General features: G+C 54.0%; 4 protein-coding genes across 4 annotated transcripts; 2 read left to right on the top strand and 2 right to left on the bottom strand.

The window, feature by feature from the left end:
- Positions 1-792: 792 nt before the first annotated feature.
- TRIREDRAFT_53952 (uncharacterized protein) lies at positions 793-1,320 on the top strand (the record flags this gene model as incomplete). Its single annotated transcript, XM_006961470.1, has 1 exon — positions 793-1,320. A coding segment is annotated over one exon (528 nt), but the record flags the coding sequence as incomplete, so codon positions are not given.
- A 756-nt stretch (positions 1,321-2,076) lies between these two features.
- On the bottom strand, positions 2,077-3,727 carry TRIREDRAFT_119552 (uncharacterized protein; the record flags this gene model as incomplete). Its single annotated transcript, XM_006961069.1, has 2 exons — positions 2,705-3,727; positions 2,077-2,625 (listed from the first exon to the last, which is right to left on the bottom strand). Coding segments are annotated over exons 1-2 (1,227 nt in total), but the record flags the coding sequence as incomplete, so codon positions are not given.
- Positions 3,728-5,554: 1,827 nt separating this feature from the next.
- rgs1 (G-protein signaling regulator protein) lies at positions 5,555-7,335 on the bottom strand (the record flags this gene model as incomplete). Its single annotated transcript, XM_006961068.1, has 3 exons — positions 5,555-5,671; positions 5,733-7,070; positions 7,276-7,335. 3 exons carry the CDS (start codon positions 7,333-7,335, stop codon positions 5,555-5,557), a joined length of 1,515 nt encoding a protein of 504 aa, XP_006961130.1.
- A 7,518-nt stretch (positions 7,336-14,853) lies between these two features.
- Positions 14,854-27,417, top strand: TRIREDRAFT_119551 (uncharacterized protein; the record flags this gene model as incomplete). The annotated part of the gene is made up of 4 exons (XM_006961469.1): positions 14,854-14,877; positions 16,060-16,063; positions 25,968-26,077; positions 26,201-27,417. 4 exons carry the CDS (start codon positions 14,854-14,856, stop codon positions 27,164-27,166), a joined length of 1,104 nt encoding a protein of 367 aa, XP_006961531.1. The 3' UTR covers positions 27,167-27,417.
- Between the last annotated feature and the right edge of the window lie 350 nt (positions 27,418-27,767).

Here is a 27,767-nt window from a genome sequence, read left to right as displayed (position 1 = left end):
GTCAGCAGAAGCGCCGCTCCAGCTAGTCAGTCAGTCAAGTCAGTCAGTCGGCTCCAGCCCCGAGCAAGGTCATCATCGCCAGCCCAGCTTGGCCCGTCTTTTTTTTTTTTGGCCTTCTTCCATTTTTCTTCTCCCTCTTGTCCAATCCGGAAAGGCAATTTCCGGCGGCGGCTGTCGCAGTCTGACGGCATCGCGGCTAGGCAAGACGCGCTGCTATTTATTGCACCACCTCTTTGCAACGACAGCCACACTCTGCTTTATCCTCATCTCCAAGTATACCTACGACCTACGCACAGCCAGGGACCGCTTACTACCTTACTTTTGTGTCCCTTGTTCCTCATACATACTTATTCCTCCTCTCTCTCCCTGATTTCGTCCGAAATCTCTCATCCGCTTCAATTCCTCTTCTCGCCGTCGCTCTTTTGCCTTGTTTAGCGTCTGTGTGGTGTCTCCTGCTTCAGCTCTGAAACGCCGCTTAGCCTCGCTCCCCCCTTCCGCCAGACGCCCCGCGCTTCGTTGGGCTCGTGATATCAGACACACACACACACACACACACACAAGGCCAGGCCAGGCCATCAGCCACACTTCTTCTTTTCCTCTCTATATATACTCACACACACACACACAACAAGACTGGCGATCACGGCGAACTCACTTGCTTTGCTCTTTGCCTTTGCTTTTGTACTGCTTTGCCGAACAGTCGCTCGTTTATACGGCCCATCCGCAGAATCGACATCCCAGACGAGTAACCGTCGAGCCACAGAGGACGACTCAGCCAGACAGACAGGCATCATGTCGAAACGCACAGTCTTCACCTCCATCACGCCCCTCCCCCCGGGCATCTCCCGCCAGACGGCCATCGACTTCCTCCACAACCACCTCGAGATGATTGACCTCAACCCTCTGGTCACCGACCGCTATGTCATCCCGCCTCCTCCCCACGCTCTGCCCGAAGAGCACGTCTGCACATGGTACTCCATCACAGACAAGATCTCCTACCTCCCCGGCAACCTCGCCACCGGCGCCATCTCCTACACGGCCGCCTTCCACGACCTGCCCATGGGCCTGCAGACGCACTGCCACGCGCCCATGGGCGTCGACCTGCGCGAGAAGTGGACGGTGGGAGGCTCCGAGCCGGGGGAGGCGCCGGAACCGATGGAGCTGGGCTTGGGCGCGCCGCGGACGGGCCTGTACATCCGAGAGGACGTCATCATCACCTGCAACGTCATGATGGCCGGCTTCATCAAGAAGACGATTAAGAAGGCACACGGCACCCTGATGGAGGCCCTCTCTGTCAAGGCCGCCAAGTCAGACGCCCAGCTGGCGGGATCGCGTGTGGATCGGGCTCAACACGCGCACAACAGACAACACTCGCAACCGCCGCAGCGTACTCTGCACACGTATGCCACGCAACTCGCACAGGAGCAGCAGCTCCGGCCGGCGAGCAGCGAAAGCCTGCAAACAAAGCCGCTGCCTCCGCGGCCCACGTCGTGGCAAGCACCCCCTACGCCGCCAACGGAGGCGTATCAGTATCGCGATCAGGGGCTCGATAACACGGCGGTTCACTATGGATATCCGCCCGAGGCCATGGCGCCCCGTGCGATGAGGACGCCTCCGCACGCATACGTCCCAGAGCTGCAGTAATACACCGAATATATCGCTTCTCCACAACCAGCAGGACTGCATGGAGGTGCTCCGAGAGTTGGGTAATGAATGGTATGTTTCAAGCATAGGGTCTGGAGTTTTCATCATGTGCTGGACACCATCACGGCGCCTTGGGGTCGTTGACAGCGACACCCCTGTTTCATGGACATTTTGCATATTTGTGTTTGGATCGTCTGCGTGGCGTGGCGTTGGCGGGACAGGGGATCTGTTAAATATTTAACGAATAGGATCCATTCGTCTCGATCAAGTCCCCAAAAACGAAGTGAGAAGAAGATGTTGCCAGTCAGATAAGTTCAACAACCAAGACTGTACAAGCCGTCACAACATAAAGCAGGTGCATTAATAGCAAAAGCAACTCGAATTTGATACCCTTCTATGCTGAATTAAAACAGGAACAAGATGGAGAGATGAAAAGACCTGATATCATCCACACACCCCGGATTGATAAACAGGTCATAAGTGTTGACAAAATCTATCCCCAGAAAAGAAGAAAAAACCACAAACCCCCACCATCTCATCTCCAAAAAGAACAAAAGGCAACAATGAATAAAGAAGAAGAACAAGACCGTCTCTGTCATTTTATCTCTCTCGTGACTACCCCAAACCTCATCATCGTCATCATCATCCTCAAAGTCCCAAAGACTCCCCTTCTCCTGTCTAATGCAATGCTCACCATGAACTTTCCAATCTTCAAGGCAGCAAAGACGCTTACAGGGCAACGACGCCGACGAGCAGGGCGCCAAAGATGGCAGCGCCAATGTGGACGAGCTTGTCGGCGGCGCCGCTGATGACGACGGGGGGAGGAGTGGGCTTGCCCTCGCCGCCGTGGGACTTGTTGTTCCAGTCCTCGCCCTCGCCGCCGTGAGGCTTGGGCTCCTCGGGCTTGGCGTTGCCGCTGTGGACGGGAGGAGCAGGCTTGACCTCGATGTGGGAAGGCTTGACGGCGCCGGTCTCGCAGGGCTGTGTGGCAGACAGTGTTAGCTGATGCTGTGTAGCGATATATATATCAGGGGGGGGGGGCATGTGATTGCTGGCTTACCTCGACGACGGTGCAGGGGCAGTCGGTGATTGTGATTGTGGTGGCCTCAGTGACGGTGAAGGTCTTTTGGTTGAAGGTGAAGGTCGTGGGCTCGGGGCAGTAGGTGGTGTACTGGGAGACGACCTTTGTGGTGGTGACGGCGGTCTGGTTGTGCTGCTTCCACTCGTGGCCGCCGTTCTGCCACTGGCCCTTGCTGGCCTCCCACTCCTTGCCCTCGGCCTCCTTGTCCTTGTTCTCCCACTCGTTCTTCTTGTCGTCCTCCTTCTTCTTGTCGTCCTCCTTGGCCTTGTCGTCCTTGTTCTCCCACTCATTCTTCTTGTCGTCCTCCTTCTTCTTGTCATCCTTGTTCTCCCACTCCTTGCTCTCACCCTCCTTCTTCTTGTCATCCTCCTTCTTCTTGTCGTCCTTGTTCTCCCACTCCTTGCTCTCACCCTCCTTCTTCTTCTCATCCTCCTTCTTCTTGTCGTCCTTGTTCTCCCACTCCTTGGACTCGCCCTCCTTGGACTTGTCCTTGTCATCGTGGTGCTCCCACTCCTTGGGATCCTTCTCCTTCTTCTTGTCCTCTTCCTCACCGTGGTGCTCCCACTCCTTGGCACCCTTCTCTTCCTCACCCTTCTTCTTCTCCTCCTCATCGCCGTGGCCCCACTGCTTGTTGCCCTCATCAGGAGTAGGGTAAGCATTCTCCTTGTGGTCCTCGTGCTTCTGAGGCTTGATCTCGTACGTGGGGACCTCAACCTGCTGCTCCCAGGCACCGTCAGCCACGGCGGCGTTGTCCTGAGGAGGAGGCAGGTAGATGCTGCCTGCGGCGGCCATGCCGACGAGGGAAACGAGGACTGCCTGAGCGGTACGCATTTTGATTTTGTTTGATTGTTTCTTTTAATGAAGATTGGGGTTTGTGTGTGTGTGTGTGTGTGTGTTTGAGAGCGAGTGTATTAAAGAAGATGGAAAACTACGTAAAAGTAGTTATAAGAACAAGGATTTTTTAAAAGAGTGAATGTGTGTGAACGAATGTTTTGTTGCTGGAAAGGGAGGGGGGGCAAAGAAAGCGAATGTGGAAGCTTGAGTGCTGGATGCTGAGAAAGAAGAAGAATTGAGCTGAGGGCATCATCACCGGGGGTTTATATAATGGGGGAAACGCCAGTTCGGATCACACGAAAACAGCGTGTTTTCCTTCGTATGTTTGGTAGTAGTGGTCACATTGCATTTTCCATTTTCATCAGAAACATAAACAACAGAAAAGAAAATATGTGCCCCATTGGTATTAATTGTCGCGAGATGTTTGGGGTTGGGAAAAGCACGCAACGGAGGAGCAAAGCGTCCGTCTGCGGCGAGACATTTCTCCCAAGAATCCAAGTTGATGCAGAGAGAAACCACCCACCACTCACGCATTCAAACTCACACATACTATGCAACGACTACGACTACGATCGCGTTCGTCTCGTCCTCCATTTCTCACCTCAGACATTTTTCTTTTCCTTCTGCTCCCCATTTCTTGTCACGATCGTCACTTTCGGGATCAAACGGTGCTGCATTCCTCCCCGCCGCAAGCAAAAATAGGGATTGCATGCCAGACAACCCCCCTCGTCGCCTTTGCAACGACCGCAAACTTGCGACTTGGAGTACGCCAGCCTCGCATTTCTCACTACATTCCCAGCACAACGCCAGAGAAAATAATAATAATAGAAAACCAGGACACAGCGGGGGAAATATGCAAAGTGCCTAGATTAAGGAAGAAAACATCCGTGATGATGCCATCACTTACGGCTCTGGCGAGTGGATTGATTATTGGAATTAGACCTGCAGTCACACAAACATGGGCTCGCAAGTAGTCTTTGTTTTCATTCTCATTTATTGCAGTCTCTTGGACCGTAGCATACATACAAGGTACTCAAACATACATGTTGCCGGCAGGGCTTCTTTTTTTATCTTTTCACAATCGTCCAGTCGTCGATGCCTCCATTTTGCCGTTGCCGCCGACGCAGTGTCTCACCGCAGGCCCGTTGCAAACAGAAAGAAGGCAAAAAAAAGGCATCGCACGACGACTTGGCTCTCCCTGCCTCGGTAATGCATAACGCGTCCATGCGCGCGTCCAGTTCAGCCCCAACTGTGCCCTCCTTCGTTCGTGGCCGCAAGTCAACCCCCTTCCTCGAGTGACGTATCCCCTCCTCACTCAAAAATCGGAAATGCAAAAGCCGAATTGCAAAATAGAAAAAGGCGAGTGCACATAAAACAAAGCCGCCATGTTGTACCGTGTTCGTTGCCATGTGACCTCTCTTCTATACCAGATTTCCGTAAACGCCTTCCACTCTTGTTTCTTTTTTGTTTGTTTTTCTCTCTCTCTCTTTTGTCCAAATCGCAGATCAAAGTCAAAAGAAAACCCTCAGCCGGTCGTAGCAGCCATTAGAATCCATCCTGGCGGTGCAACCAATGCTGCAACCTAATGCAAAAGTTCCAGTATGTCATGCGTGCAAATGCAACCGAACATGGGAACCAAAATGGACCAAATGCGAGAGTAAATCGGGAAGATGGGGGAGGAAGATGTAAGAAAGTAGTAACAAGAAGGCAGAAAAGAAAACAAGAAAAAACAACAAGTGGCAAATGACACTATGAACACCGGTTCGATGCAGATATGAGAGCAGAAATCTAGTAGGTATCAAGTCGTGCCGCCCTTTGACAAAGCAAATTATGGCCAAACCCCCTTCAACCGATGGGGTGCGGGAAAAAAAGAAAACAGATGGGAAAAATATGCGGAAAAGTATCGAGTCATGTGCCGGTGAGTCGTCGCATTCGTGAGAGGCTGCGTTAGAAGGCGCCTGTCATCCGTCGTGAGCATGTACCCTGAAGGGGCCATTACTTTCGGTTGGAGCGACTGAGGCTCCGCTCGACGCCTCGTGAAGAGCCATCAAGGTTGAAGTTTTGCAGCTGCTGCTCGTATTTGGCGTTGCGCAGAAACTTGGGCACAGAGTCCTGGGATTGAGAGTCAGTTAAGTCAAGCGCAATGAAAAAGATAAGGCAAAGTAAAACTTACACTAGCCATCAGCTTGAAGACGGCGTTTTGCGCAGTCTCAAAGAGAGAAGTAACCTCCTGCAGCGTCTCAATCATGCCGTTCTCTTGACCAACAGCCTTGGTCATGCGCGTCGCCAGGTTGTTGCGCAGCTGGTGGTCAATGTTGAGCTCGCACGGCGAGCCGGGAGCCAAGAAGGCGTTGTAGATGCCGTAGGCCTGGGCCATGATCTCCTTGATAATGTCCATCGAGTTGTTGGAGGGAGCAGACTCGGCTTGGCGGATGGCTGCCTTACAGCTCTGCACAAAGTCGTTGACGTCCTTGTAGAAGGAAAGGTTCTCCTCGCAGTGCGTCTCGCGCAGGTTCTCGCGGAACAAGAGGCGGAGGGCCGGGTCGTTGAGGATCTTCTCGAGACGCTGCGTGTTGGAGTCGCGGACGACGCCGTTGCGCTGGGAGCCGGTGCCGGCCTCGCTCTCGGAGGGGCGGCCGCGCGAGCTGGTGCCGTTGATCACGTCCTTTCCTCGCTGCGAGATCTGGTAGACAGAGTACTTGGTCGGCTGGAACAGATGGCAGCCAGGGTTCTGGAGCATGAAGGATCTGTCCTGGACCACAGTCTCAATCAACTCAAACTCGACGAAGAGGGACGCAATCTCAATGGCCTCTCGCTTATCCACAATGGTGCAGCAGTCGATCAGCCAGTCGGCGCAGGCCTTGCCGGTAAAGGTGTCCTTGTACACCTTGCCATTCACCCGACGCTCGCTGGCCATCTTGACACCGGTAAGGCCGTCCTCGTAGTCGTGCAACGAGTCCGAGTCGGCCGCGGCCACGTTGGGCTTGACGTTGCGGCTCTCGGTGCCGACGAAGCGGCGGAAGATGACCTCGACGGTGCCGCGATCGCTGAGGATCTTGTCGCTGTGCTGCTCCCTCTCGAGGATGACCAGGGAGCAGCAGTGAAGGCTGACGAGCTCGGCGACTTGCTTCTGCTGGATGCCGTTTCTAGCGCAAAATCGATCCAGGATAGCAACGCCCTTGGCCGTCAGCTGCCAGACAGACCCCTTCATGTTGTAGACGGGCTGCATCTTGCCATCGGCAGACTCGATGAAGCGGGCCTCCACAAATCGCTGGCAGATGGAGCGAGCCATGTCCTTAGCCATGGAGAAGGTGGTCGTGGTGGTAGTGGTGACGATCCTTGAGGGATCCTTGGGGTCAGGCATGCGGTTGGACTGAGAGAACTTGAGCGATCCAAGGTTGTTGATAGCATCCTCGGACAGAAAAGTGTAGTCCACCTTGGTCAGCCGCACTCTGTGGGAGCCGAGAGGCAGAAGGCTGACGATCAGTGTGGAGAAGAGATCCTTGAAGTCCTATTGTTTCCAGGTGAGTCGGACGTTTTGCATACATAAGCATGGGGAGAAAAAAAGAGAAAGAGAGTAGGAATGATGAGAGGCGAGATGAGAATTCTGCAAACTTCGCTCAAGTTCTCATGGAAACCTTGATAAATAGCATAGGAGTGGGGGGAAAATAAGAAAAAACGTGAGAGAACGAGCACGCTTTGAAATTTCAACGTACTCTAGTAAAAGGCCGGTCATCATCGGTCATGCGCAACAAGCGCGAAGATGTCTGATGCATCTTGCTTGGAGGTGCGGATTCAGAAACGGGAGAGTGCAGGGCGGACGAGGCCGACGACGACTGCTTGCTGTCTCCCTGGGTGGACGACAGAGACTGGCTCGACGGGTAGTTGAGGGCGGTGGGCCGGTCAGGGCTGGCGGGCTCGTCCCTCGGTTGGTGAGAGGACGGGGTGAGCGAGAGGCGGGCGAGCGTCGAGTTGGACTGGCGGCTGCGGATCACGGGCTCTGAGATGCTGGCGATGGCGCTGTGGGTTCTATCCAAGGCGGCGGCCGCAAGTGAGAAGATGCTGCTGCCGGTGCGCGTGTGGCGAGTGGCAGGCACTGGTGCTGGCACTGAGGCTATCGAGACGGAGCTGGCGTGGCGGCGAGACTGCGAGTGCGAGTGCGGCTGCGAGTGCGAGACCGAGTGCGAGTGGTGGTGGTGAGCGTGTGAGGATGAGGAGGAGGAGGAGGAGGAGAGTGAGACTGGTGGTGGAGATCTGAGGCCGTCGAGGCGACGCTCTGCTGAGGCTGCGGCTGACGCTGATGCTGAGGCGGCACTTCGGGCTGAGGCGGTCGTGAGAGACTGGGCTCGGTCGGGTTGCTGTCTCGATGCAGGAGGCAGAGGCTCGACGATTGTGTTTAGAGGTTGCGACAAGAAGGCGGCCATCTGTGGGAACAAGAAGAAAAAGAGTTAGAAAGTTTGGGGAGATTTGAATAAAAAAAGGTCAACCTATGGTGACCTTAGAACTCCTTTGGGGGTGTGTACGCTGAAAACAAGCCTGGAGAGGGACCTGTAGCGGGTACTTTGCAGCGGGCAGGGGGGGGAGAGGACCGCTGAACGCTGCACCCTCGCAGCGCTGTGGAACTGGGGGGGCGTCTTGGAGGGGAGGCTTGGAGGGGGAGTGGCTACAGCGCATGAAGCCCCGGGGGTCACTAGCGCGGGTCTGCGTACCAGGTACTTTGTCCTTTGCGCACTTCTCCGAGAGCCCGTGCAGCAGCAGGCAAAATGGGCTGATGGGGGGGAGATTGGGCAAGGAGGGAGGAAAGAATAGGGAACAAGGCCCGGGAGGAGCCGAGTCGAGAGGTCTCGAGAAGGTCCTGGAGTGCTGGATGGAATTGACCGAGTGGTGGTGCTGTGCTTTGGCCTCTCTTTTTTTCTTGTTGAGGCCTTCTTCTTTAGGGGAGCAGCGCGCAGGCGAGATGAGGAGGGGGGAACAGAGAGGATGGACCGAACTCAGACTGACGGACTGGCTGACGAAGTGTCCGATTTGGGGGGGAAGCTGCCCGTGTTTGTTGCAACTGCGTACATGTATCTGCGATGCGTGCCACTGGGCCAGGCAAGATGCAGAGCAGAATTGCAGGTAAATGCAGGTAGTAGACTGCAATGCAGGACACAGAAGCGTGGAAGAGTGATGATTAATAGCACGTCTTGGTGTGAGTGATGCAGATGCTCTGTTCGTTACGTCGGCCAGGTACTGTAGGTAAGGTACCTTGCGACACGAGACGCATGGCAGTCGTACCGTGTACCTCGTCCACGCATGTACTAGTGCCTCGTACTTTTTTGCTGCCGTTGGGAGTTGAGGGCGGGCGGGATGTGGGTAGGCACTACAGCATGGACATCCATTGGACGTAACCCGGGCTTGAAACGCTCTGAAGAAAAAAAAGAAGCAGCAGGGAAAGCCGCAGAAGCGCAGCAAAGTACCTAGGTACAGTACCCTGGGACGCTGCGTGTGGGGCGCAGGGTTCGACAGCGCGCGCCCAAGAGCAGAGAGCACAGAGCACAGAGCACAGAGAGAGAGAGAGAGAGAGAGTGAGAGAGACAGACCCGTTTGCTGCATTTTGCATCTCAATGCATCCGCTGGCAAAGAAAAAGAAAAAAGCCGGCGAGTCGTCGCACTTTCTGCACGTCTCCACTGGGAGCCACGTTTTTGTGGGAAGTCGAAGCAACATGGACAGGGGCCCAGGGGTGGCCAGATGGCGCGGTGCTCGTGGCACAGGCATGGACGGCGCATACAGGTACGAGTACTCGTATGGACTCGTTCGTACGAGTACGTGTTGCAGGGACGTGTTGCAGGGACAAGGGCAGAGCCAGCAGGCGCTCAATTTCATGCCCGAGACTCGTACAGGCACATCCATATCCATCGCACCACGAACCGGCACACGAACCTGCTGATGATGGGCATCCTCGCCGTCGCACTTGTACATACCGAGGCTCTCCGCGACAGGCTACCAAGGGTGATACAGCTTCTCCCAGCGGCGTCAGACACGGCACATCATCACCATCAGCATCCCCATCAGCATCAGAGCGACGAAAGTAGTACTGTTACCAGACTCGCTGGCAATCCAGTACAACATCCCTCTGGCAGCCCATGCAACAGACGCCCATTGTAAGGTATGTACGAGATGTACCGTCAACAGCCGCTGCTAGTCCGCGCCACTTGCGTGCCCTGCAGCAACTGCTCGGGCTTCCCAAGCGCCGGGCCGCAAGTCAAAACGTGCTGGCTGCTTAGTATAGCATAGAACAGCTTCAACTAGCCATCGCATTGGCAAGACCGTGAAGCCATTGGGGTTCAGGTCTGATCCATCTGCTCCATTCGGGGGGCCAGCTGACCCCTGGTACTTGTGCCGTAGCGGTAAGAAGGCTGCTAGCACCGAGTACTACACGTCCTGGCGTTCTTGGCGGGCCCTTTCCACTTGGAAATAGTGCAGGCCAAGGGCAAAAATGTCCCGAACACAAGAGGCTAGGCAAATGTTGCAGGCGTGTGTCATGCCAGCGACAATCATGGAACATGAGCCAGAAACAGCGTCAGGAACTTTTTTTCCCTTCTTGTTGTTTTTTTTTCTCTCTCTCGTCCGAGCGTTGAGAGACCCAGCAACTAACCAGGTCTCACCCTGTTCTCAATGCTTCGAACTGCCTTCTAGTTTCCTTCTTCATTTGCGAGTGGCGTTTCGGTGACTATCCGAGCAGCAAGTCGTCATCAGAAGCCCTACGGCCAGTGAGATGGTCGCCTCATTCTCTCCTATGCCGCAATGGATGGATATACATAGACAACTCGCAACAGATGTCGCCTCTGTCGAGAGACGGCGTGCTCATAGTAAGCTTGAGAGTTCATGCACGTCCTTCCAGGGTAGCAGCACACGCAGCTGCTTCCGTAGCAGGGCTTTCGCAACGTGACAATGTCCTGTCTCGCATCGTCATGGGCGACTTCACCGCTCGCGGAGAAACAGACAAGGGGTGGAAAAACAGACAAGAGGGACAGCCAGTCAGTCAATCACTAAAAGAGCCAGCTAGTGGCTGGATGGTGCCCACAAGAGGGAGGACCCCATCACCGACCCTTTGGTGGCATTCCAAAAATGGGCAGACTCGGGCGCGGTGCGCCAAACTAGGAAGAGGAGAGGGGGAGACAGCAGAAAAGTGATTCAAGGTCAGGGACTTTGCCACCTACCGAGAACTACCCAGTAGCACTGTTCCGTAGGGACCGGGGCAGGGAAGCGGTGCAGAGTCGGTGACGCCGTGATGAAGCGGGCCGGCACAAGTGCTCGAGCGGCTTCGCTGTGGCCGAATGCGTCGGTCTGCGTCTGCCAGTCTCCCTGATGTTGTCATGTTTCAGTCCGTCGATGCGCATTCGTCAATTGATGCGTCAAGGGGCGACATAATGGAAAGGTGATACACGAGCGCCAGCGGCAATGCAATGCGATGCGGAACGTGGCATACCTTGTCTCCGTAGATACCGTGCAACGGCCTGGCGAGCGTATCGTATGCGGTTTCGCGTCTTACTGGTATCAGCCAGAGAGTTAGCATTGGCTCATCATCACCTACTCGTACGCGAATGTATGAGCGTCTGCCAGTTTCACGCCGCCTTGTGGCCACAGGAGGGCGCCCCGGTTGCTGCTCGCGACGGGCCAATCATGAGTCTGTGCGAAGGCCATCCATGGCTCTTCTAGAAGCGGACGCAAGTTTGAGCTGTTAGGGGGGCGGAAGTGGTGATATGATATGCTCGCAATACCGGGATGGCGATATGACAGAAAACAAGAGCAGGTGAAGATGTTATTATTCACCTGAATGACTATTCACCAGTGACACGCGCTCTCGTGCTTGCCTATGAAGGAGGGGGCTTCTGGTGGCTGCTGGCGAGAATCTGGGGTAAGTCTTGACTCCCTTCGCGTCCCCTCGCTGCGAATACACAGGTGTCCGGTAGCAGCAGTAATACTTCGTAATTTCAGGTAGTAGTCGAATCTGTCGGTAACCGTGCTAGTTCCGGTTCTCGAGATTCAAATCTGACAGAGCGGGAGCTGAACAAGATGGCACCCCGACAACAGAAATTGCTCGGATATCTCCTTGAGGCGAAGTCTGGTGAACGTGCACACAAGGTCAATGCGATGATGGATCGGAGGCGTCGAGCTTGGATTCGCGAAGAGAGATTTCTCGGGACCCGAAGATGGGGACGGCAGCTGAGGGACGGGCTTTTTAGAAACTTCGGAGCAAGCGGCAACTTGAAACGAAACAGAGCCCGGCACTTGGGGACAGGTGTGCTGAAGGGAACAACCAGGAAGGCGGCAAGAATCAGCTGAGGCACGGAGCAGGCGGCGTCATGATCGCGTTCCTTGGTCCAGGGACAGCTTCACACTTGCCCGTAGGCAACTCCGAAGAAGGGGCCCCCCAACAACTTATACGCCAGGCGCCCGGAGCAACCGCTGCTCGTAACCCGTATCATGCAAAGCACCGCTGCCCATCCTGGGATCACAGACTTGTGCCACTCGCGCTGCTGCGGTGGAGGATGGAGGATGAGTCCGATGATGATCTGGTAGCGGTGTGACGGGCTCCAGCCCTACCTGTGCCGCACCTGGTCGGCTAGCCCAGCTCTGTTGGCTTCTTCTTCTTCTTCTGTTGGCCATCACTCAGGCAGCCAGCCACGGCAATGTTCCTTTTCGCATCGAAGCCCCCCCTTGCTCTCGCTGGTGTTTCAGGAGGGTGTTGAGGCCTCGGTCCAGCACGTTGGCAGCCCAGCCCGCTGCCGCTGCAGATAGACGCAAGATGCGCTTATACCTACGGGGTCTTGGTGGGAGAGCACGCGGCTGGCCACGTTGCGCCAGAGGGAGGCTAGCTAAGCCTTAGGTACGAGATCGTCCTTTTCTGCCGATCTGCCAAGAAACCCGGAGTCCCAAGGCCAAGATCTTAGTGGCAGTGCTCATTTCCTCTTTTGCGTGCTCGCTCGTACATACAAACGTACTGGATCAGTCGTGGCGCGCGTAGGAGGTACTGCGTACATACATACGGATAACGGGATCCTTTTCCATTTGGGGCTGATGGACGGCCGATTGCTCGTGCTCTGCACGACTAAGATTGATATATGTCTTTGACATACACATTACCGTGGGGAAGCATGCGCAGCTTGTTTGCGTCCCGCTCATATTCCGTCTGCAGGCCAGGCTGGCCCACAAGTACATCATGCTGCCGCTTTAGAAGCTCTGGCTTGTTGCAGCTTGTGCCCTGTGAGTGAGCTCCGTTGCCGGGCTGAAGAGGGGCTATGCAGCTGGCTCGTATCATGAGAGCCTTTGCAATGCGACGGGCAGACATGCTACTGCTAGCAGGAGTCGCTAGTGATGCCCGGGGCCGGTCGATTCGGGCTTTGGGCTCTTCCCGATGTTCTTCCTGCTGATGAGGATGGAATGTTAATGGTATGCATTTGTCGGGGCGACATGATGGCGCTCCTTGAGTGCGCACTCCGCACGTGAGTCGGACATCTCTCGGTACCCGTGATGTTGTAGGGTAGTCTTTTCCATGACATGAATTTGACGACTTCACAATAGGATCACCGCATTGGACTCATCGTCGCTACCTATGACGGAGGGCGCCGGGCAATCAGTCGGATGCCGTGGATCAGTTTGCCATTCGCCTGCTTTGTGACGTGCCACTCGCTGATGTGGTGCAGTATTAGGAATAAGCTCCCAAGGGCTGTGTCCGGGCGGAATCACTTGGCTTGCCACTTGGCGCTGTTAGTATGGAAACCATTCTGCCACCTTATAAGACCTCGGGAGATGACCACCGACCCTCTCCCACAAGCCGTTGATGGGGGTTACCGTGGATTCTGCTGATGCATTTACTCGATGCCAGCACGTCACATCCCGAGCACAGAGTACAATGTACTCGTACAGCGGTCCGTTGCCAAGTCAGCCGGCGATGTCTGAGTCCTTGAAGATGCACAACTCGGTACTCGTAGTTTCGATGCTTGTAAGCTAAGCACAGATGTCGACGATCCTTTGCTGATGTGATGGGGTTGCGAATTTGCGGGGTCGTGCAAGGCGGCTTCTAGTAATAGTGCAACTGCCACGCGAGCTCTCTGTGTCCTTGGCTCGTCCCGGGAGAGGACGCGAGGAAGCGAGGCATCAGAGCAGCCAACAAACTTCCTTTCGGGGCTGACTACCGTATGCCAATACTCCGTCCCCGGCCGTGTCCATGCCAACGGAGTTGTAACTGTCCGTCCTCAATATTCTGTCAGCCCGCATACACACATCTGCATGCTGGTCTCTGGCATGAATTCCGTCGCCAGAACAAGAAGTCATGTGTCGAATGTGGCCCTTGCCTCCGCCGCGTCCGGCGTGAGCATCGGCCATACGGACGAGCGGCCGACGATAAATGGCCTGCCATAAGCCCGTTGACGGCCGACAGAGCGGCGGAGATGGTCTCTGCTGAGCTCCGCTCACGTGGCACGAGCAGACGCAGGAGCCTGATAGTTGACTATGCAGTAAGCCCATCGTTTGCTTGGCCACGCGCCAAGGAGCTGACCATGAGCTTAATCTCTGCGCCGCGTCTCAACCTGGGCCAAGCTGAATTGCATTCGTACAACCAGGTCCAGGACCGCGCAACGAGAAAGCCATGCGCCGACAGCCGAGCCGAAGCCGGGGTCAAGGACGAAGAATTGGTGGCGCAAAGCTAGAATACTGATGCTGAGACAATGGCTTGACGACGGTGGATACGAGCAGTGCCTTCACCGACTCTCAATGGCTCCAAGGCTGCATCTGTGTGGATGACGGAAGGGCGCCACCGTGATGCTGCACCTGCTAGGGCGCTTCCCCAACGCCCATGGCTCCCGTTAGATGCAAAACCTGGCTTCGTGTGTGCGTCCCACGTGGCAGATCTCACAATCCTGCCACTTTCCGCAGGTCCTCGAACGGTAGCCTCGATTCTGGAACTCCGAGGCGCGATAACGCAAGATTGTGTGATGTACGCACTGTGGCTGCAGATGGATTAGCACCCTAGATTGGACTGATGGAATGACAAGGAGGGTCCTGCTTCCTCAAGCGCCAGAGCAAACACTGGATGCACCCACGATGAGAGAGACGGAGACGGCCCAAGCTCCCAGCTGTGCTCCCAATGCCGTTTCTCGTAATCGTAGAATGCTGGTACTACTACTGGGAGAGTTCCCCAAAGCTGCTCTGCTCTGGTAGCGCAGTGTCTCCGGAGAGGGGAGACTCGGTCTTGGCCACCGACGCCACAGTTTACCTACCAGTGAACAGCAAACGCGACAATCAGAAGATGGAACGCATGGCAGTGCATACCGTCAGAAGGAGACTCCGCGGAAGACGCATCACCAGCTGTTCGCAACGGAAATTGCAGGCGCTTCGAAACATGGGCGACCACTGCCGGGATATTGATTGTATGACGCAGAGTTGTGGCGGGAGCAGGGCGCTAACGTCTTCCTTCTTGGGCAGATACAGTAGCGTCTATCTGGTGTGTTTCTGGCTTAATGCAAAGTGCTGCAATGCAATCACAGTAACGAGGTAGCGAAAGAGCCCTTAGCCAATTATGTATCATAATACATACCCACTATGCATCTAAGCAATCAATTACTCTGCTGCCCCCCCGACACCGCCGGTCGGAAAAAAAGCGGTGTCAGGAGGCAGAACGGGAAAAGGGGAACGGAACGGTGGCTTGAACTGGTGGATATGCCATTTTGCCACGTGTTTTGTGAAGATGCACCACGAGGCGCCATGACGGGGTTCTTGCGCGAGAAAGCGAGCCACCCCCAAGCTGCAAATGCGAGTTATTCCCTGTCGCCCGCTAGGGAGCAGAAAGAGGGGGAAAAGGAGGGGGTGTGTACTATGGATGTACTGTAAACCGGTGGTGGTTGCCCCAGGCCAGCGAGCTTCGTGCGATTGGATCTCAGCTTTTGTGTCCTTGCTTTGTGCTTGGCGGCCTGGCCTGTTGGCGATTCTCTGCTTGTTTGCTTGCTGCTGGGTGAGATGAGATGAATCAAAAGTCCTACCTTGGATAGTTGCACTATGTATTATCGCGCGAGAGGCGTTGCGTTCCATCTTGTGCTGCCGCGACCGTTATCTGTACGTAGGTACCTAAGGTGCTATAGACATCGTTGCCGCTGCCTTGCTCTTGTGCGTCGTACCCGAAGATGCTGCGAATAGCAGCTGTAGCATCGGCTCATGACGTCCCATCTCAGCAGAAAGGCGACTCACCCTCAACGAGCAAAAAGGGCTCACAGCAGCCGAAAGAGGGCACCCGCAGCGCCTACGGAAACGCGAGGTGGTTGCACAGCAGGAAGAGGAGGGCTGCTCGCTTCCAGCATGTCCAAGGTACATGCATACATGTGAGCAACGCGTGCGCGCCTTGAACTGCCGGGCTTCGGCTGTCCGTCAACAACCTGGTACTTTTACTGCTGGTGCTCATACATGCGGTAGCATCTGGCTGCCAACAGCAATTGCTTGCACACATGCCTATCTCAAGTAGGTAGGTACATGCCGTTCGTATAGGTACTAGTAGGTAGTGGTGACAATCTTGAAAATACGTTCATAGGCCAGTCGAGGCTTGGCGAACCGAGTCTCACTCCTCAAAAAAACTTGCTGATGCTAGGTATGTGTAGAAGCGGCCTACTGAGGTGCCATCAAGCCCATGATTGTTTCGTACACTTGCATTCCAGAGGTTGCGTGGTACCGCGCTGCCTATTACATACCTACAGTACTCCCTACCGCATTATGGAGTACGAGCTCTGCTCTGCCGGCCGAATCTCGCCTTTGCTCCCCTCTCGTTATTATCCGAAGATGGCCACATGGCATTTGCCGTGACACGTGCGATCCTCGTCGCACGCACATCCAACAGCCAGCCCACGGACGGGGATGTGCATCATCCCCAAAGTACTCGTACAAAACACCAAGCCGTGAAACCGGACACGAAGAAATGTCTGATGCAATATCTGGTAAGGCGTAATACCAAGTGGCGTACGATAGAAGAGTGGCACAAATCGCCAGCTTCTGATGTTGCTGAGCACAAAATCACACATTCTTTCCATGTATGTACGAGTACTCCTATGTGTAATAGTACCTAAAGGTAGGAGTATTATACGGAGTACTCGCACGCCAACTACATGTGCCTACCTACCTAGGTACTTCTGGGCAGTAGCCTGATTCCTTCACGGCGCTGACGGCCGCTTGTCAAACTCCTGCGGCATGCACCGAATGCTGGCCAAGCCGTTGCCCGTGCCGGATAGTTGAATAAACATATCACACGGGCTATCAATAATCATATTATTACTACTACTATCACTTTTGGGCATCCGCAAAATGTGACATGCCTCGCCTTTCAAGACGCTGGCCGAAATGGCGTGTCGATAATAAATAGACTTTCCAGGCTTATTGTGGGCCGCGGGCCATTTTCCTGCTTCTCGAGCTCAATTCCCGTTGTCCTGCCTCCCCCCTCCAACTCCAGTCGTCCATGGATCGTGAATCATTGTATTGGCGGAAGTGGCCTGATCACTGCAATGGTCGAGCCTCTGCCCGGTGGATCGGATTGGCAAACGAAATCGCAAGAGTGGGAGCATTGAGCAGGATATTACTTCACGAGTCGAATACCGCCTTGCTTTGCCGGGTTCGAAGACGCGCAACGATTGATGGTACTCGTGTGTAGAAGAGCATCGACCACATCCCCATCTGCTAATCTGTCTATTGCGAGTGCAATTACTGTAGCTGTTCCCGATGAGCTCGTCCGGAGCATCCGATGGTTTCATCCATTGGCTCCGGTAGGACACCGCATCAAGCTGCAATGGATTCGATTCAATCACAGCAGGAGCGCTAACTGCAAAATGGCACGGCATGACAGACAGCCTCGAGCCATCCATCCATGCCCTGGCGCATTTCGGCGGTGAGCAACGACGCTCATGCTCGTACAGTAAGAGAGTCATGAGGTAATGAAGGCAGCTGTCTGTGTGCAATTGTACCAGTGATTCAAGTGCCACGCAAGGCGAGGTTGACACGGCGCTTGCAGGCCGCAGTATCACGTTGGAAGCGTTGGGCGGCTTCTACATCTACCTAGGAGTCGCAGCTATTATGCATTTCGCGCTGAAGGAGACTACCTCCCTATGGAAAAAGTACTATCAAACAGTCGTTGGTTCTATTTATGGTACTACTCGCTGTGTCAGTACTCGTACCATCTGACGCATCTCATCTGAAACGGCGATGCTCAGCAGCTTGAAGCCGAACCGTTGCTTGTTTAGTACAGCTCCTCTCTGTCATGGCATCAAGCTCTCACGAAGCCGCACTATTCGCATGACGCTCTTCCCAGCCAGCTCTCCAGCCAAACAAGGCATATCCATGTCCGACGGGCAAAAGTGCACGAGACGTTGTGGTCCCTTAGGTGATCATCACCTTCTGCTAGCTTCATACAGCCGCCCAAATGGCAGTTCGAGGGGCCGCCAGAACCTCGAGATCCGCTCCTGTGCAGCTCGAGTCTCGTGTGATTGTACCTCTACTTGAGAATGCCTGTCCGAGTAGCGAGTACTTTGCCATGTGCTGCGCATGCACGCCCTCCAACCTCCAAAACCCCCCCCTCCCAGCATCGCGAAATAAACTAGCCAACCAACCAAAAACCCCGACAACCCTGTCTCTCTCAGGACTCGCCTTTCCACTTTCGCACGCCCCCCTGCAACAAATCAGTTCGCCTTCTTCCCGCCCTTCCAAGGCCTTCCAAAGGGACTTTACCGTGCCAGGAGCCGACCGACCGACGCCGCTGCTTGGGCCAAGGACGGACGAGTGGAGAGTCAAATTCTGCAGCAGAGAGGAGCAGGGCAGAGGCAGAACGAGATTGGGCCAAGCAAAAGAGGCAAATGGCGGGCAAAGGCTTGGTTTTTTCCATGCCTCCTGTCGCGCCATGGTAATCAATTCTCGATAACCTCGGGTGAGAAGCTATCACAACAACTGTTACACTACGGTTCGTAGTGGTGATCAGATCCCGTCTGCAAATGCTGCTCTATGACCCTGACTTTCGTCAACTCCTTCATACCCACACACCCCTCTGATGGCCATGGACGGGACCAACAAAAGTACGCGATACTTGCTGTGCCTCTAGCACACGGCAGAAACCCTGCTCGGCTCTCGACTCAGCCCAATGCCCATGCAGTGGCCCCGTACGATAGGGCACAGGGAAGAAGACTGAAGCAGTTTGCTAGTGACGAGCTCTGCCTCAAATTTCAGCGCGTCCCACGTACGAGTGCGATGTACCTACCTATCAACTACCAGAGAGGCCTAATTAGCCCGTTGCTTGGCCTTGGCCGGGAGTCGTTGAGAGGACGATGCAAAGTTTCATCTTCATCTGCGGGATGACTGGCATTTCCTGATTGCGGCGGACTGACGCCTCTCATTGGCTGCGGCGCGAGAGATGTGTGATGGGGAAATGCATCGATTAAAGTGCTGCAGAACTGGCGGGTGTTGGTCGATGGCATTCTTGATCACCAAGTTCAGCTACTGGGTACATATTACTGGAGAGTCTTAACGACGTCGAGTGCCTGGTTAGAATGCGCATCTAGGAGAAAGTTCCACTGAAGACACGCTCTGCTACTAGTAGTAGCTTTGTCCATACCCGGCATTTGCAGTCGCATCGTCGGCGTAATTGTTCACTTCAAGGTCGAGATATCATATCTAACATCTTGGAAACGAAGCTCCGGCTTTTGCTTCGGGAATCTTCACCTCTCACCCCCCTTTCGGAGACGCTACGAATGTGGACTAATACTCGCACCATTATCATTCTTCTCACAGATTCCCTGCCCTCCAGAGACTCGTACGATTTGCTGTGATTGCGTCAGCTTTCCTTGTCGTCTTGAACCGCCCACTCCCGCCAGGTCTGATCTTATCATCTCTTCTTTGCGGCTACTGTACGAAAGCAACCGCATAAATCAACTCCATACCCATCTTGTGACAAATCTCCACCTTCCTGACTCAACTACATGTAAGGTACCTACCTTGCCTATCGATCACGCACCTTCTGCGAAGAATCAAAGTTGGCATGTAGCAGGAACTCATCGGCACCACCTGCCTTTGATTTGCTCCTGCGGCGCTAGGAGAATTCTCGACTTTCTGATCTTCCTGCCATGTGGGTTCTTCTTCTCCATCCATCTTCTCCTTCTTTTCTCCTCTCATGGGCCTCAACATTCAGCCATGCGAGATTCCTGAGGCTTCGCACGTGGGGGCGTCGCAACAGGCGGAATGAGTCGTGTCTCCATCATGCTCGTCTGCATTGCCGCTTGTGGACTTGCTCCGGAGGTCGCATTACTACCGACACGATTGACGCACCAGGCGCCATGTGGCCGCTGTCGTCATTTGCAGCATATACTGCAGGTATGCACTACGACTGAAGCAAAGCCGGCGGGAGATTCGACATCAGCAGCATGATGCGGAGAGCTCGCATCGTGGCTCGAGCTTCCCCATGATTTCGTTGCTTCTCGTTTCGTTCGCTTTCGTGGCTGACGAAGCGTTCGACAGGACTTCGCCGACCCCTCCAGCCCCGACAAGAAGCTCCGCCCACTTCCCGCCATGGCTTCGGCTAAGAGCGTTCGATTTCGCTTTTCTTTTCTGGGCTTCAAGTACGGGGTATGGGGGTCATGAATGCGACGGAGCACCGCCCTGTCTGGCGAGCTCCCTCGTCCTCCGCATGGCTTGTCCTCCGTGCGGCACTCCTGGTACTGTGGGATTCGGTACCAGCATGCCGACTCGCCGTGTCTGCAGCGCAAAACCCGGACACAGATCTCCCCACGGCCAAAGCGTGAACGAATGAAGCCCGAGTTGCCAATCTCGTTCGTGTGGAACAGAATGATCCATGCTGCTCAACACCATGGGCGGTTATGCCACTTGTGATCCTGGCTTCCGCTTGCCAGAACGAGGACACGCCGCACGCCTTTGCACACTGATATGTCCTGCATGAGATGGAGAGCGCAGAGGCCTGCCCAGCTCTACCCTGGGCTTCGAAGCTGTCATGGACTTGCTTCAGCGTCTCCATCCTTGTATGAAATACTTGCGCCGCAGGCAAGACAGTCGACAGTTATCCATGTCCTGCGTCAGCATCGCCGATATGACAACTGTGTTGCTTGTTAGGGCTCGACCCAATCCTGTTACTGACCGGACATGCCGCTGAATACTCTCCGAAACTATCCAAATACTACCAAGTCGCCGGTATGTTATACTGCCCGCCTTTGCTTTTGGCGCTGCACAGTTCCAGGCCGGACCGCGGTTCAAACGCCTCACGCTTCCTTGGTCTTGCTCGATGCTTTCCCCCGGCAACATTGCAAGCCACTCCGCTCCGTGGCTGGTCGGAGAATGCGCAAGTTTCAGAGAATCGAACGACGATGTGGCTTCAGCCTTTCGTATCTCTGTCGCTTCTTCGCTCCAAATCAGTCCTGGTCTTCTTGGATATAGGCCTGACGGCGCCCTCTGCCTGAATAAACGTGCTGTGCTTGTTCACAACCGAGCCTCTAATATAGCTGCATACCAACTGGCTAGTACAGCACTGCAAGATCCGTTTCAGTCCAAGACCGGCTGTCAGACGCAGATCTGCCGCGGCAGTACGCATTGCGCTTGCGCTGTTCTCCGGACCTACATGACGGGCTTACAAGGGTCAATCTGAGTACGGGATATTGCAGACTGCCATTACTATTCCGTGCCACTTCGAATATGTCCTGTCCTTGGCCGTCCGAAGCCCGTAGGCATACGCGCTCTGAGTGGGTAACAAGAGCTATTGAGTTGCTTGCGAGTCCTGCAATAGGTAGGTGACTTGACTTTGCCCTCCTCGATTCTGCGCTCTAGACCATTTGTTATACCGGACAGGGATCGCCTCAAGGGTGCTCTAGTACTACAGTACTACGTATACGATAGTTGAGGCACGATCGAGTCCCTTGATAACAAATTGACAAACAGCATACTAGTACGGCGTGCGACGACAGACTTCGGTGCTTTATGGACATCTACTCTTACCCCTACTCTTTCTAATAGTAGTTCCAGCGTGTCACTCGGTATGGGCCGCCTGTGCACGAGCAGAGGTCGGGATGACCAGGCTTATCGAGATTGAGGAAACTTATCCGTTTGTAGGTCGGACGAATGCATTCGCTCGCAACGTGGTTCGTGTTTCATACTGCACGATCCCGGAGTCGATGTCCATTGATTGACCAGGGCATCATATCGCGCACTAATACAGACAGAGACAGACAGCGCATGCCACCGCCTCCCTATACGAAGCAATACGTGGAACAACGCCACATCGTTCGGCTGGGCATTTGAGTAACATCGGTAGTAAAGCCTCGATCGGCCGAGACTGTGCAATGACAGTCTCTGCGGTTCGATGCCAACATCCAGCGCTTCCTCCTTGTGCTACGAGTACCCCATACCAGAATGAACAAGAGGACCGGGCGGATTGACATGTAGGTAGACTGCGACTCGTGCTACCGGTGTGTATAGACGAAAAAGGCCAGGGGTCACTGGCCGCCATTCTCTCTATGGCATCATCTCCGTTCATGGCTCGAGAGTGACGGAGCCACTATGTGATGGTACCCTACGCGCATGACACAGTTCCATAGGTGCCGCTCCTTTTCTCGATGGAGCAAGGAAGAAGGAGGAATAAACCCATTGGGTGCCCCCGGCCACGAGGCAGCAATTGCCGACAAGGGTTGCTTTTGCCACATACTGTACGAGTATGAACTCATCACACAACCACGTTCAGATGTCCAATGAGACACAGACTGGCAGTTTGTTCTTCATGCTTCCACCAAGTTAGCGTTGTGTGGGGGATGCTCATGACTGCAACTTGTGTAGCAGAGAGCCAACAAACTGCAGAGGTACTGGACGACAACTGCACATCATCATTAGGGTGTCTATGTGCGAAGTCTCAACCAGGGGGGCACATTTGCCTCAAGAGCCATAAGTCATGTACTGTTCTGTACAAGGAACTCGGTCATGAATCGTAACCAAGGGTTCAATGGCATGATTCGTGATGGCAGCGGTTGACGAAATGATAGTCCTAGAACCTAGTTCATCCTCCCTTACCAAGGTTATGATAATCATCGAGAGAGGATCATATCGTATCATGGAAGTGGTCGAGAACATCAATCTTGCCGTTTACCTGTGCCATTGCAGGCGCGACAATTAGCTTTCATTGCAGAGAGCCTTTCGAGCGCGTGCCTGAAGACAATGACAATATTCGAGAACAGGGGACGAATGGAGCAGACTCTCCTTTGGTCCTGTTCCCTCGTAAGACGTATCGCGACAGACGCATTGGGTGAGAGGGAGCAGTCACTATTTCGATGACTCTTGAATATATCTGATGCCCCTGAAGCTGTTCATCTCGGGATTTGATTCGACCTATTTTTGATATTACAATATTTTCTTACGATGGTTTTTGATGCAAGGAATAGGGTGTGTTTATACGGCGCTGCAAGTGGTGGCAAGATTCTTACAAATGCGTCCAAATCTGAAAGGGGGTATGGGAGCCAGCTCAAGCTATGGCGTGTCTTGGTACAGCAGCGTGATTAATTGGTTCACTGCTGCATACAGTGGCTTCATGCTGTTGTGTTCTTGCTCACTGAATCGAAGAATGAGCTTGAATGGAGGCTCGGGCGGTCGAGGTCGAGGTAAGTCCTGCCAAGAGAGGCGTAATGGGATCGGGAGTAGGCGATTGATGAGGTTACGCTGGAGAAGGAGTGGCTGGACGAATGGACTGGGCGGCGCAAGCAAACATTCTTGTAGTCGTTGCTTACAGTCGACGAGGGGGCTCGCTGTCTTGATATTCGGGATTGGGGTGTGATTGTCGGGACCTCACGAGGACATCTGAACCGGTTGACTGCAGTTTCGCGAACTGGTTTGAGAGAAATGTATGTACAAGTATTGATACTTTCTTTGTGGGAAATGGTCTTGTATCTAAAGCCCTGAATGATGCTGTCCAATGATGAAGTCTTTCCGTCAGTTGCCTTGATAGTTGTGGTCAACTACTAACGTCATGGACTTGGGTGGACTTTTGTTTTCGCATTGTGCTTCTTGAAGCAGGTGATTTGGAGAAAGACAAGTGGGCTTCCGGTGATGTTTGTCATGGCGCATTTTATGGGGTTTCGTGTCTTTTTCGTTTTTCTCTAAGATACTGGCGGTTATAAGAGGGGAGTCGAGGATTAGAGTGTTGCGTGAAGGCTTGGACAAGCTACATGTATGGATGGCACCTGGGAATAGTAGTGGCAGTATGATGAGCATCTGACCTCTGGCTGTAATACTAGATATTGATGAGATCTAGGCTGTGTTATGGTTAGGTGGCGTATCTTGGAAGTTTTCTCTCCGAGTAATGCTGGTGAGAATGATGAACAACACTTAAACACCATCTGAGCTCCCTCCTCATGTGTCAACTTTGTTCATGACCAATAATGGTTTCGTCGGGTACCGTCCTTGTCCCGATATACAAGTCATGAGATGTCAGGTCAGTTCTTCTACTTGAGAGAGAGAGTAGTCTTGTTAGGGCCTCACATTCGAAGTGCTATCGCTGTTCTCTCGCAGTTTCTTGAGACTGAAAGTCTGACGTGTAGACCTTGGATGCATGATCAACTCGTCAGAGCTGTGGCGAAGGGAACGCTCGTATAAATGTTCTTGACACTTGGATCATTTGACTGTCTAGCATGAGCTTTATTTTATTCTTTCTACGTATATCTCGAGCACGAAGGTTTTCAAAGGTCAGAAGGTGCTTCCATTGACAATGAGAACAAATCTGACTCGAAGAGTAAAGATGCACAAAGCATGATACCAACATCAATTGTCTCGTAGAGAAGATGGCCCTGAGACGCAACACGATCTGTACGTTTGACCATGATGTCTCCCGCAATACTGCTTGTCTAATGGATGACAGCTCGGATGGCAGTGGCTATCGCCTCGACTTGAAGTGAGATGCAAGAGAACATGCACACTATCTTCAATTCTGGAAAGAGGAAAAGATGTGGACTGAAAGAACATCATAGTCACTATATGTAGTGACTCGGCTGATCAGCAATTTGGGGGCTGAAGTTATCTAAGATGCGCTCAGGTCAATAAGGAGACCTTGCGCAAGCTGCCCCAGAGCTATGACGGGTAGTCTACCTAGTCGGTATACGTGGAGCGAGTTATAAACTGCGATATGTGGTCTCTATAACTGCAAGCGAACTTGCGTCCATCACAACCGCTGCATGGCGTGTGTTCTGGGTTATCTTGACGACTGCACATATGGCTCAAGTCGCCTGGTGCTTGGCCTTGAACAGTGCGCTCCCTTGGGAGACAACGCAGAGCTCTTACAGGAGCCAAGACGAGATGCTGCACATTCATCCATTCATTCATTTTATTGAACGATTGATTTCAAGATCAATTGACCGAGTGTGCTTCTAGCCATCACCATGCCCTCCGCATGCTCGCCAGTTGCTCTTGAGGTCAAACGATGCCTGGTAAGTGTACAGGTAGGCTTCTGCTGGCTTCTACTCCATCCCACCACAGCGCTGGACTTGTATGATATGGATGGATGCACATTTACATCATCGCTGCGATTGGGCATGTGATGGGCCGTGTCGACTGCATCACCTTGGTAGGTATTGAGGCTACCATCGTCACCCGTTCTACATCTAAGGTAAGTAGGCACTCTCTCCTCTATACATACAACTCGCAGTCCCTCAAACCACACAATCTGCAATACTTCCTTCAACACCAAAAAACAAAGACCCGCGAATGGCTGCCGACGGCACAGCGGCTCTTCAACTCGGTATTTCTCGGCTCGGCTCCTCCAGCTTCTTTCTCCAGCGGTCCGGAGACCCCACGGCCCTGGAAAGCTCCCCGCCAGAGTGACCTCCGAGGGACCCCTAAAAAGCCCTTGGCCAGGCGGGACCCGCGGGCATGTGACGCGCGCCCTCGCAGGTACCGCACGAGTACCCCTTTGTTGCCCGCGGGCGCATGACGTCCATCTGTTTGGGGGTAGTAGTAGCACCGATTTGCTGAGCCGGGCAAGTTTCTTTCCTTGCGGTTTCTCGGTCCCTAACAAGCATTGGCACTCTCTTTCCACCCCCCCCCCCTAAAGCAGATCAGGTTATCCTCGTGTCGAACAGTTTTCTGTTTTCTTTTGTCTTCTGTCGCTTCCTGTTCCTACAATCCTTCTTCTTCTTCTTCTCTTCTTTGACCTCATTCAGATACAGCGACAGCAATCGAAGCTCTGCGGCGGCATGTCTCTTTCATAAGACCGAAGAAAAATCCGAACCGTCGCAAAACCAGCCGCCACTTGCGCCGCTATGCCATCCGCCTATGCTGATCATGGCTCGATGGCCGACATAGCACGCGACAAGGCTCGACAGCACGGCGCCGCAGCTTCGACTGCTGCCGTGCCCCGGAGGATAGACGCTGCTGTGCCCCCTGCGAGCGACGTGGACCTGACGTCGCGCGCAAAGACTCGGTCGTGGGACTATGTCTGGAGATCCGGTGTCGCCGGAGGTATCGCGGGATGCGCTGTGAGTTGTTCTCCCAGAGGACGAGGGCTACATGTCGAAAGGCGCTGCTTGACTTCGACTCAGACGGCCGTCGAGTTTGGGGTTACAGGCATTTGTGTGCTAACTGACTTTGGTCCTGGACAGGCCAAGACAACGGTGGCGCCCCTTGATCGCGTCAAGATCCTCTTCCAGACCAGCAACCCGCAGTTCGCAAAGTACACGGGCTCCTCGTTTGGCGTCGCTTCGGCGATGAAAGACATATACCTTTCCGAGGGCGCCCGAGGGCTGTTTAGGGGCCACTCGGCCACCCTCCTGAGAATCTTCCCTTATGCCGGCATCAAGTTCCTCGCATACGAACAGATCCGCTCCTTCATCATTCCCGACAAAAACCACGAAACGCCATTCCGACGGCTCATCAGCGGCAGTCTTGCCGGCGTGACCTCTGTCTTTTTCACATACCCCCTAGAAGTCGTGCGAGTGCGGCTTGCTTTCGAAACCAGGCGCGATGGCCGCTCCTCGCTGACATCAATATGTCGTCAAATCTATAACGAGCACCCTATCGAGAAGACGCGGACTGCGAAGCTGCCAAACGCACCGGGCATTGCGACAGTCGTGGATTCTGCGACGGCGGCTGTTGAATCCGTGGCGCCGCGCGTCGGCCTGGTCAACTTTTACCGAGGATTTGCTCCCACCATGCTCGGCATGCTGCCGTATGCTGGCGTGTCTTTCCTTACCCACGACACCATGTCCGACCTACTACGCCTACCTTCCATTGCCCAGTACACGACTTTGCCGAAGAAGAAGAACCACCCCGAAGGAAAGGCCGCGCCGCTGCGGTCCTGGGCCGAGCTGACGGCCGGAGGCGTCGCCGGCATGATCTCCCAGACAAGCTCATACCCCCTGGAGGTCGTCCGACGACGGATGCAGGTTGGCGGCGCTGTTGGCGATGGCCGAAGGCTGCGAGTCGGAGAGACGGCGGCTATGATCTTCCGGGAGCGAGGACTGCGCGGCTTCTTTGTCGGCCTCACGATTGGCTACGTCAAGGTGATACCGCTGGCGGCGGTGAGTTTCTACACATACGAACGCATGAAGCTTGTTTTTGGAATATAAAGAAGAAGGAAGGAAAACCAAGGCATGGGCTGTGGTACTGGCGTTTGGGGGGATTCCTGCGGAGCATTACGTGTAAAGATTACTCGACGACCTTGTTTTTTCTTCTTTTCCGTCTTCTTCCATTTGCGCTCTTCATTTTATGTTATATCTGGTTCACTGGGCCTGCACGGGTACCTTGAAGGGACGGAGTCGATTTGATGCTGCTTAGAAGTCTGCACTTGTGGGATTGGTTCCGGTCAATGAAAGAACACGCTCAGAGCGCTGCAGTAGAAGCAACAGATGCAGTTTTATGATGTAAATGCAAGAGTAGCCACCACGATTCCTCACTTTTTTTTTTTTTTTTATTAGTTCGCTGTTGAAGCACAACAATTCTGTCTCAAAGTGACTTTTTGCAGCATTCTCGTACCTATGTAGGTAGGTACCTAGTAGGTGCAGTTTCAGCTGGGAAGTGGTGAGCACCAAGCCTCAGCCTGATTGGCTGACACGGCAACTGCAGCTTTTTAGCCTCCCTCAGCCTTGCTGCGTTCAACCTCTCTGTACCAACTTCCGCTCCAACAAAACCACTTGAGAGGATTCAAGGCTCATCGCCAGCCGGCTTTAT

Source organism: Trichoderma reesei (genome assembly GCF_000167675.1).
Source record: "Trichoderma reesei QM6a unplaced genomic scaffold TRIREscaffold_1, whole genome shotgun sequence".
In the NCBI taxonomy this organism is placed as follows: Eukaryota; Fungi; Ascomycota; class Sordariomycetes; order Hypocreales; family Hypocreaceae; genus Trichoderma; species Trichoderma reesei.
The sequence above is the reverse complement of the archived record's forward strand: the minus strand, read 5'-3'. Positions and strand labels throughout refer to the sequence as shown.